This window comes from Petaurus breviceps, unplaced genomic scaffold (assembly GCF_028583685.1).
Source record: "Petaurus breviceps papuanus isolate PSGF00001 unplaced genomic scaffold, PetGlider_PUasm1.0 90895, whole genome shotgun sequence".
In the NCBI taxonomy this organism is placed as follows: domain Eukaryota; kingdom Metazoa; phylum Chordata; class Mammalia; order Diprotodontia; family Petauridae; genus Petaurus; species Petaurus breviceps.
In genome coordinates, this window is record NW_027187372.1 from 15,771,405 (window position 1) to 15,782,427 (window position 11,023).

Consider the following 11,023-nt stretch of genomic DNA (forward strand, 5'->3'; position numbering starts at 1 on the left):
AGAGCAAGAACAGGAGAGGCCAAGGCATCTGTGAGTTAACAGGCTCTAACTAATGCTGAGAAAGAAGACTGAAAAGAAAAGTTTTAGAGACTGAAGCTCCCACCAGATTTGGAAGTGGTACTCTGGCAGTACGTTTGAGTATCTTTGACTTATCAAAACTGACCCACCTAACAAAGACCAAACCAAATGCCTACCTTCTCCAGAAAGCTTTCAGTTATTATTTATCAAAAGTGATCTCATCAAAAAGTTGAGAAAATGTACTTCCCTCTCCCCTTTGTAAAAGCAGTTGTGTGAAAGGGGTAGGAGTATTGGTACAGAAATACTTCGTATCAGTCATTACAGTATATATTGATTGACTTTGTTAAAGTGGTTTCTTTTCTTTTCAAAAAAGTCCTTATTACAAAGGGTGGCTAGTGGGAAGGAGGGATATATTTGGAAATGAATGTGATAAAAAAATTCAATAAAAATTTTTTACATCTCACTTTAAAAGGATATATCACATATAGTTTATGTGTACATACATCTCCCTTAATTAACTGGCCTTCCCAGCCCGAGTATGTAGCTTCTCACATAATATGTTATGTATTCAATAATTTGTCAAATAAATGAATTTTTAGAACACATTTAATGGATGAAATGAAGTACACCTGTGTTGGCAAATTACTTGATAATTAGTGGTCTCAAATTTTTCTAGCTCCAACTTAATGACCTCTAAAAACTGTTATTATTTTTCACAAAGAAATTTAACAATTAAAAATATCCTAATAGTCAATGTCTTCAAAGTTAAAGATTTTAATTTATGGATAAATACCATCTTATTTAAGAGGTAAAAGAACAGATACTACCTGCTATCAGTAAGGGAAATCTAACCTCATAAGAATTAACAGCTAAGAATATATATAGCCTAAAGAAAGAGACAACATATTAGAAAATAAACTTGCAGTACAAAGAAGATTGGAAGCAAGACATTATAAAGAAGCGACATACATAATGTGTTAAATCCAAACACTTCAACAAGCTCCAGCTTTACTAAGCTATGTGCAAGTCACTATGCTAAACCCTGAGATTACACAGAAAGAAAAAACAGCCTGAACCCTGAAGGAGCTTATGTTCTTCGAGATGAGGGGCCAGAAAGCACCAGCAATGAGTGAGAACAGAAAAAATTTCAGAGAGGTGTCATATGTCTTTGAGACTTGAAGGAAAAACAGCTTTCAATGGGTGGAAGTAAGGAGGAAGTACAAACATTGGGAACATCTTGTACAATGGCAGAGGCAAAAGGAAAAATGCTGAATTTGTGGAACAGTTTGACTCAAACATAAGACTATTAAAGGAAATTTCTCTAAATAATAGATTAATAATAGATTAAGAAATACACTTGTAAAGGAAGGCTCTCCAGATTGTAATGTATTTAAAATGCCAACCTGAAGAATCCGTATTTCATGCTACAGGAAATAACCACTGCTATTGAGAAAGGAATTAGTATGATGACTTGAGCTTTATTCTACATGGATGGAATATACCTGGAACTCTGCCTTCTTACCTCCACCTTTCGCCTTTCTGGTTTCCTTTAATATTCAGTTCAAATTCCACATTCTATAAGAGGCTTGTCCTGATTTCCTCAGCTGAAGGTGCCTTCTGAGATAATCTTCCACCTCTCTCTATATATATTGTTTATGTACAGTTACTTAAATGTCCATTCCCCCACTATAATGTGAGCTCCTTGAAGGCAGGGGCCATACCATATTTTTGCCTTTCTTTGTATTACCAGTATTTAGTACAACTGCCGACAGTAAGCCTTTAATCAAAGACCAGTCTGACCTGCAGTTCTTTTCTTCACATCCCCAGCATTTAAAAGTTAATTATATACTCCTGTCATACCTAAATTCAAATCCAGCCTAAGACATTAACTGTGTGACCTCAGGCAAATCACCCTAACCCTCCTCAGCCTCAGTTTCCTAACCTGTAAAAAGGAGATAACAGCCCCTATTTCCCTGGGTCGTTGCACTTTGCAAACCTTAAAACACTAAATAAATGGTAGGATTTCTATTATATCCTGTCACTTTACTTTTCCTAATGGACAATAAGACTAAAACTTTTAAAAAGTTGATAGCACAGCCCCAAACATACTGAGGCTGCTTACATTGCACTTTAAAGTTTGCAAGGCACTTTTAAAAATTATTTCATTTTATCTTCACAACAAAAATGGGAGGTTGGCGCTATTATTACCCCACTTTACAAGAGAGAAAACTGCAGCAGGCAGTCTTCCTAACTCCAAGTCCAGAGAGCTCTCTATCCACTGTGCCACCTAGCTGCCAGCTGACCCACTGCTTTAAAAGAAGGGTATTTTGAAGTTTTATGTTTAGGTGGATAGAAGCCTGAAGAGTCATGGAATCATGAATCCAATTAAGAGGCTATTTATTTCTTAATCCACTATTAATACAGAAATTCCCTTTAACATTTTTATGTTTGAATCAAACTGCATGAGCATTTTTTTCTTTTGCCTCTACCATGGTACAAGGTGTTCCCAAAGTTTGATTGTACTTCCTCCTCACTTCCACCTGTTGAAAGCTGTTTTTCCTTCAAATCTCAGTCATATGACACCTCTCTAAAATCTTTTCTGAATTCAATTAAGAGGCTAATAAACCTAAACCAGGCAGGAGGTGATGAAGGCCTGAACTAGGATGTTGAAGGCATGAGGCTGAAGAGCTGATCGCTTTCTGCTGGGGTCAGCAGGGAAACTTTTTTTTTTTTGCTGGGGTGGGAAGATCACTTTCTCCCTTGGAAACCAAGTTGGCCACGAGGCCTTGCATCACAAGCAGGAGGAAGAGGAGGAGGAAGGGGGCGGAGCAGCAGCGAGGCTCAGAGTCAGTCCCGAAGGCAGTTTCCCCAGGAAGTCTAAAGGGGGCAGCTTCAGCTTGTAAGGACACGGCTCAGGCTCCCTCGGGGCGTGGGCCCCTCCTGCAAGCAGGTCGTCGCGCCCCTGACTAGTTTTGCCCGTAGCCCCGGTGGGGTCCAGGGGCTGTCCCTGGCCGGAGTGAAAGGAGACCAGGGGGAAGGGGACGTGCAAAGGAATAGGGGGAGGAGGAGTCGCTGCCGCGGACCTTGCTCCTGCCCTAGGCGGGGAGCAGGAGGGTGTCCCGGAGGAGCCCTAGCTCGATCCTCGCCCCAAGCTGAAGCTTCAGGTCAAGCCCACGCCGGGTTCGGGGGCCACGGCCTCGGCCGCCGCCTCCTCCTCCTGGTTTCTTCCCAGGCTCCAGAAGCTACACGGTGCCCTCCGCTCTCACCGAATCCTTTAATGAGTTCAGTGAAGACTCCGGGGTCGCTCTCCATGAGGCACCACTCCCCGGCGCTGCCCGCCATGGCCCCAGCCGCTCTTCTCCTTCTCTCCTCTCTCGCTACCTCTCAACTCCCGGCTGTCGCCTGCAGCCGCCGCAGACCACAGCGATCCCCAACACCAGCGGCAGACCCCAAGCTCAGCAAATCCGCCGCGGCTGCCCTCCACCCCACGTCACCGCGCCTCCTTCCCGACAGCCTTCAGGGTTTCCGTCACCTCAGCCACCACAGCCTGCAAAAAGGGCCGCTCTAGCCTTAAACAAGGAAACGAGATCCAATACAAAGTACGGCCCCTTTCACGACCCGTAGCCGAGAGAGAGAGAGAGAGAAAAAGAGAAGGCGAGGGAGGGGCTAAGCAAAGGAGGGGAGGGATTCTGGCTAGGAGGGTGGGCAAAAAGAGGTAACATCCGGGATCTCCGAAAGAGGCGTGGGGGGGAAAAGGGGCGGGACGGAATCTGGTGGGGAAAGGAAAAACAGCTACCGCAGCGTCAATTGCTGCTTCCCATAGAGGCCAGCCTCGGCCAGGCGCCCCTTGGCGGAGCCGCCTGCCCTGAGGGGCCCCGCCTGACTCTGCGTCTGCGCCCAGGTGAGGAAGCTCCAAGAGGCGGTTCCCCCAGAGGGGCTTTGTGCGGTCGGAGAGACTCCCCCCCTCCCCCTCCGGGACCCGCGCGCCTCAGGCTGCTCTCCCCGGCTGCAGCCCGGCCTCTCCCAGGGCGGCCCGTGGGAGGCGGCCGGCCGTGGATGAGCTGGTCCGGCGTGATGAGGAAGTTGTCTTGGGGCCTGGCCCGGGTGCCCCCTGGAGGAGCTGCGACACCGTGGGCATTGCCTGCCCCCGCCCGGGTTTCCCGCGGCGGTCATGGCCGCTGATATCCTAGCGGGAGGGGATGATCAATATCTCTTCCCCCCCCCCCCCCTTTCTGTGGCCCCCCCCCTTCCGGGATTCGGCCGGCCGCCTCCCACGGGCGGGCCGGGGGGAGGCCGGGGGGGGGAGAGATGGAGCCTCGGCTTTGTCCGAGTCCCAGGAGGGATTGGCTAGCGGTGCCGACGCGGCTGCTGCGGCAGAGCAAATTAAAGAGATCCTCCCGCGAGCGGCGCCGCTTGTGCGCGTGCTTTGATTTAAGGACTTCTCTTTGAACTGAAGGCGAGTGGAGGCGAAGGAGCGGTCTATTTAAAAGAAAGGGCGTGCGTGCGTATGTGCATATTATATGTGTGCGTGCTCGTGTGCGCCCTCAGTTTTATCGTCTCCTTCCAGCCCTTACTGGAGCTGGCTGGCACTTATGTCTCTGTAAGAGAGGTTAAAATCGAAGTGACCGAGAATGAGAACGGTCTGGTGTCATTCTTAGTTATCCACACGATCCTTGTTCTGAAGGGCCTGGAGGTTGAGGAGAAAGCGCCCTTTCCTTGCAAAGACTGAATTACAGATCTTTAACATCTCTTGAAGTGACCTGTAGTGCAATGCTGCTTTAATGCTTTTAAAAATAACAGGGTGTTCGCCCTACGCTTTTAGTAGCTTAAAATAGTAATAGTATTTACTAGACGCTCTTTACAGATGTTATCTCATTTGATTATCTCACCTACTCTGGGAAGTAGGTGAGAAAAGACACGTTAAGTTACTTGCCAGGGTGAGTGAGGTAGGATTTGAACTCAGATCTCCAGGTCTAGTGCTCTATACACCTGTGCTTTGGAATTTTGTCAATACTTTTGAAATTTCCTGTACTTCGTTTCAAAGTAGAATTTTTTTTATTTTTGATTTAGGAGACGTATAAAAATATTTTGGGGGCAATAATTGGAGTATTGGACTGGAAGTTAAGAAGAATTGAATGCAAATACTGCCTCAGACCTGAGACTCAACTAACCCTGTGAACTGTTTGCCTCAGTTTTCTCTGTAAAATGGTTATAATAGCACCTACCTCACCCGGGTGTTATGAGGCTCAAATGAGATATTTGTAAAGCTCTCGGTAAACCTTAAAGGACCATATAAATGCTAGCCAGCTATTATGTTTAAAACAGATGAGTGGTATTAAATTGGAAACAACAGAGACATCATGATTTGTAGCATAGCTTTTATTAAATGTGTGGGTAGTTTGACCAAGTGGATAGAGAGCTAGGCTTGGAATCAAGAAAACATTCATTCACATCCTGTTTCTGATACATCTGTGTGTCACTTGCCAAGTCATTAAATCTCTGTGGGTCCTAAGAAACTCCCTAAAATTTGGCTTGTGCCATAATTCTTGTTGATTCTGTGGTTATCTCTAATTTATCCTGTATATATTTTGTTTGTACATAGTCCTAAACTAAGAGAGTTCCAAACAGGTTCGTTGTGTGTTTATTGTATTTACTATGATCTGTTGATACCTATATTTTGCATTTGCATTTAAAATAAATGAACAGACTTAAACTACATAGAACTTTGATTATGCATAATATTCATCATATTAGAAAAATGTCAGTAATTACTATCCATATTACCTCATTTTGTTCATTAAAAAAATAAAAGTTCAAGCACATTATAACTTTATTTAAAACAAAAAGTTTCTCTAGAGTGAAAATCCTTACTAGCTCCCGAGAATGATTGTTGTTGGAATAAATAAATTATTTACATGCTAAGGTCAACTCCATAAAAGAATTAACCACTTTCCTCTTTTAAACAGTCTTCTGATTATACATGTGTAGGTTATCTAATTACAGGATCACCCGTGTTGTCCACTCCTCTGCCGTATTGACTCTCTTCCTTTCACTGCCCTAGTCTATCCTGGTCTGCTGATAATGAGGCTAACCAGAAAAGATAGAATTACCTAGAGCTGGGGAAAACAGCCTGGGATTAAAAAATGGCCATGAATAATAAACTGGTAAATTCACACAAAGATTACTGATGATTTATTGTATGTTTCTTTTGTTATACATATAACCAGTATTAATGACTTTATTTTTTATTTCATATTTAAATGTGCTCATAAGGATAGCGTTTTTTTAACCAATTTGATAACTTTTTAATAATCAAACTGAATAAATCATTCAGATTAATGTTATTCACTTCTTGTGTGTTAAAGAGGTAGGGAACTGGGACAGCCAGGTAGCACAGCTAGTAAGAGCATCGGCTCCAGTGTAGGGATGAGTGGGGATCAAATCCGGGCTCAGATACTTAGCACCACACCCAGAAATAACTGGCCGTGTAACCTTGAGCAAGTTACTTAACCCGGATTGCTTTAAAAAAAAAAAAAAGGGGTAGGGAACTCAAAAGTGCAGGTGGAGATAACATTTTCAGATATGACCAATAGATGGATTTGATTTACTTAATTATGCTTATTTTTTAAAAAGTTTGGGATTGAGGAATGGGGGTGATTGGAAGAGAGACTATAGAGAGTGATGCCAAAAAAGGAAAGAAGAAGGTCATCATAGTATCTTTTAAAGAAGTTTGGAGGAAGGTAGACAGATAGGACAACTTCAAAAATAACATGTTCATTTTACTATTTTGAAAGGAACTGTGCTGTACGTAATGAAATTATGCTGTTTTTCTTATAATCCTCTGCCTATATTCTTTGTATGTGGAAATGCTTACGTTTTTCAGGACTAGAACATTGAAAAATAAAATTTTGAAAAACTGAATAGGTAAGAATTTTATCCTGGCCCTACCATTAGTTATATAATCTGTTATATGACTGTTCTCTACCCTGGCTAGCCATCTTCCAAATGGAGAGTCACAAGAGGGTAAAAGTATGTAAATCGATAAGAGCTATTAGCATCATTGCTAAAAAATAATCAAATGTGGTTATCCTACTAATTATGTATCCATAAGGTGATATGCAAAAGGATAATGCATTTTAATGATCTCTGAGTAAAGAACTTAAAACTCAGTTTTAGCTTTATTGGAAAGGGAAAAGAACAGGCATTTATTGAGCACCTAATTCTGTCATCACAATCATTCTGAAGGGTGTATGCTATTTTTCCCTCTTTTAGAGTTGAGGAAATTTAATCTGACAGAAGTTAAATGGCTTGACCACGGTCACACAGCTAGTGAATATCAGAGTCTGTGTTTGAACTCAAGTTTTTCTGTCTCCTGGCCCAGCACTATCCACTGTACCACCTTGTTTTCTTATTATGGTGTTAAATAATTGTGTCCTTCTCAAGCATGTTCCATGATGAGATAATATAATTTAAAAGCTCATTGTGACTCTAGATGAGACAAAAGATACAAAGTATCAGTCATGGAAATTTAGAACTAGATTACAAAAAAAATATTAATATTTTTGTGGAAAGATTGCATACTCATATGACATTTCTTTTGCTCAGTTTTTGTAACTTGTACTTTGTGAATGTTATCTCAATATTAAGTTCTTATTTCTTTGGTATCAAAAGTTTTCGTATTAGACATAGTAAGAAATTAGTTGTTAAGTATGATTTCTTTTTAGAGAGAGCTTTGGCCAGTTATTTCTCATATTGATTTATTCAGATTTTCTTTGCTGTTTTCTTTTTTTTGGTGTACAAAATTTTATTCTTTTATGAAAGGATGTCACTCTTCTGTTATTTTCTAGCTCCCTACCAGTGTATTTCTAGCTAATGAATAATTACAATACAGTAAATATAGAACTACCCAAGAACAGGAGTATTTTGTACATATCACTTATTTGCATATCTTTATAAGGTAGATGGGGCAAATAACATCATAGAGGCAGGATGGTACCGTAGAAACAACAATTTAGAATCAGAAGACCTAGTTTTGAATCCCACTTAACGTTACTAGTTATGTATATGATCTTGGACAATATAGTTATCCTCTCTGGGCCTCAGTTTTTTTATTTCAAAATGAGGAAGTTGAATTAGATGACTTCTAAGATCCCTTACTAAATCTACAATTCTGTGACAAACCCATAAAAACAAGCATTAAATCAATAGAAATTAGAATATTAGCTTAGGTATCACAATATTCTTATTCTGACATGACATGAAGGGTAATCCTGGGTTCTTGAAATCTGCAAAGTACAAGCTTTGACAATGCTGGAATGACTTTAAGTAAAGTTCTAACAATAGATTATTTCTGTTTATCAAGCACTGTTCTAGCTAAATGTGGAAGAACTCATCCCTAGTTAAGTCAAATCACTAGGTGAGGCATTCTTTGGCCTGGGAACCTTTTAAAAAACAAACTGATTCATATAAAATCTATTTTTACAGTAGATACCTGAGGAAGTTATAATACAACATGACCCAGTAGAAACAAGGGGGTGTGTGTGGCCTGCACTTGCAGCACCAACAAAAAACGTGAGAGCATGAATAATGAGTCTGTGGGCCAGGTGGAGATTGGAAGTATTCGTACGTTTATTGCATGCATTCTAAGCAAGTCTCAAATAATCATCTGAGAAGCACTTACATCATACTTTCTCATGGGAAACTTCACATTGTTTGCTACATGAGGTGCCTAACTTGCAACCTTCAGAAGGCCATTCCTGTGTGACACTTCCTTGCTCTTGTCTCATGCATTACTTCTTTATCCATATAGCTCAATCAGCCAGGGTTTCAGGAAATGTTCCAAAAGACTGTTCCAGATCTCCCTTGCTTGGAGCGTGGGGTGAGGGGAGGGAGAGGGGAGTCAACATACTGAGATAGGCCGAGGTGGGTGGAAAGAGGCTCAAGAGGGTCCTTAGTCTGGGTTCTCGCCCATGGCAGACCCCTCAGAGCTAACCCTTGGACATCACCCCCTTTTGGTGGGGGGGGGAGGAAGGGGGAAAGTTTTCTACGGAACTTAGAGAGTTGTGATAATCAAGAAGTGAAATGTTATACTATAGTTGATGTAACTCGGAAGGGTGACTTTGTGGGCAATATAAAATTGTTTAGAGATAGAAAATGTACAAAAGATAACCAAATGGTAAAGTGGTGGAAAGGGAAGTAGATGTTAAAAAAAATCACAATTTTTATATCATAAATATGGTATGATGGATTTGAATCTTGCCTTTGAATATTTGGCAGTAACAGTAGAAAAAGTTTTCTGCTCAAGAGCTATATTTTTTTTCCTTCTCAAATTAAGAACACTTTTTTTTAAAGGTACCTTTTAATTAAGAGACTTTTAAAATAAGGAGTTTAGTATTTGAAAAGAGCCAAATTTTTGTCTTAAAATGCATAGTTGAATTTTAAAATGAGTTTAAAATTCCTTTTTAAAAAGAGATTGTCAAAGAACTGGAAACAAAGTCTTATTTGGGAAATGGATAAATAAATTGTGGTACATTACTGTAATGAAACATTACTGTCATAAAAAATGACTATGAATATAGAGAATCTTGGGATATGAACTGTTAGTAGTAAAGCAAGCAGAACCTGGAAAATGATATACACAATGACTGTAGCAGCCTAAATGGAAAAACAACAAAAATGATGGTAGATGACTGAACTTGGCCCTATAGAAGAAATGAGAAAACCTACTACCTTCCATTTGCAGTGGTGGAAGAGTGGTGTGTGGTCTTTGTATATGCTTTTAGACTCAAATGAGGTGCTGATTAATTTTACTGAACTGCTTTTTTTTCCTCTCTTGTTACAAGAGATGACTCTTTAGGTAAGGGCAGGGGAGAGATGTATTTGGAAATGAAGATGATGTAAAAGCAAAGCATATTAATATTTTTTCTTAAAAGGTATTACCAAAGGCCCTTTACCAACTCCCTTTTCCCTAGCATTCCAGTTTATCTAACTGCTGGGTGACTCATTGAGACCATAGAAAAAGGATTACTTTTGACAAATGACCTTTAAAATGAATTTTGAAGAATAAAAAATTCTAAGTTTTTTTTGAGGCAGGTGAGTTAAGTAGCATTAAGTGCTTTTACAAATGCCAGGCACAAATACAGTCTATACTTTGAAGGAGTTCACATTTTAATGGAGACTATATAAAAAACTATTTAAATAGTTGTACAGTTTGTACAATAGTTTGTACAGAGTAAAGGGAAGGTAATCTCAGAGGAAAGCCAGGTGTCCTAACCAACTTCCCTCAGGTACCTACTTAGCTAAAGCAAAGATAGCTTTCATTGTAAGGTTATCACCTCTGTTGATTCAGTTCCACTGTTAATAAAATTATATGCTTACTTTTATTTTGACATTACAATCCAATAAGAGCTAGAGGGAAAGGGCTTTTTTTAAAACAAATAACTTAGGCTTCTAGTGCTCCAAGCCCCCACATTAAAACACTTCTATCGAGTCCCCACTGGGTGCCTAGGACTGTGTTCAAGTCAACTCATTGTGCTATGACCAACTTTGATAGACTTAGCTCTTCTTAGCAGCGCAATGATCTAAGACAATTCCAAGGGACTCATGATGGACAATGCTGTCCATATGCAGAGAAGAATCTCTAGGGGCTGAATGCATATCAAAGCATACTCTTTTTATTCTTTTTTTCTTGTGGTTTTTCTCTTTTCTGATTCATAACATGACTAATGTGGAAATATGTTTAATATGATTGTACATGTTATAACCCATATCAGATTGCATGCCATCTTGGGGAGGGAAGGGAGAGAGAAAAGTATTTGGAACTCAAAATATTGTAAAAGTGAATTTTGAAAACTATCTTTGCATGTAATTGGAAAAAATAAAATATATATTAAGGAGGGGGGAAAAAGTCACTTCTACTTAAACTTTTTTTTAATCATTCCAAGGCAGAAGTTATTAACGTGTGTGTGTGTGTGTGTGTGTGTGTGTGTGTGTGTGTGTGTGTGTG

At 40.4% G+C, this 11,023-nt stretch overlaps 2 protein-coding genes and 1 long non-coding RNA gene across 10 annotated transcripts in view; 1 reads left to right on the forward strand and 2 right to left on the reverse strand.

Annotated features, from left to right (window-relative positions):
• UCHL5 (ubiquitin C-terminal hydrolase L5) overlaps positions 1-3,597 on the reverse strand; it is a 60,501-nt gene extending 56,904 nt beyond the window's left edge. For 2 of the 7 annotated variants that reach the window (XM_069074457.1, XM_069074459.1), the window contains exon 1: positions 3,285-3,590. In XM_069074457.1, the coding sequence (XP_068930558.1) occupies positions 3,285-3,360 (76 nt within the window). In that variant the 5' untranslated portion in view covers positions 3,361-3,590. Of the gene's footprint in view, positions 1-3,284 lie in introns of all 7 variants that reach the window. The other 5 variants (XM_069074454.1, XM_069074453.1, XM_069074458.1 and 2 more) reach the window with 5 other exon arrangements.
• A 135-nt stretch (positions 3,598-3,732) lies between these two features.
• The window catches only part of RO60 (Ro60, Y RNA binding protein), a 45,823-nt gene continuing 38,532 nt past the window's right edge, over positions 3,733-11,023 (forward strand). The window contains exon 1 of one of the 2 annotated variants that reach the window (XM_069074451.1): positions 3,733-3,919. The gene's annotated coding sequence lies outside the window, so the exon portion shown is untranslated. The remainder of the gene's footprint in view (positions 3,920-11,023) is intronic. The other variant, XM_069074450.1, reaches the window with a different exon arrangement.
• LOC138151028 (uncharacterized) overlaps position 11,023 on the reverse strand; it is a 13,730-nt gene continuing 13,729 nt past the window's right edge. Inside the window, exon 2 of the long non-coding RNA XR_011165722.1 lies at position 11,023. This exon is cut by the window's right edge and continues 332 nt beyond it. This is a non-coding gene — a long non-coding RNA (uncharacterized lncRNA).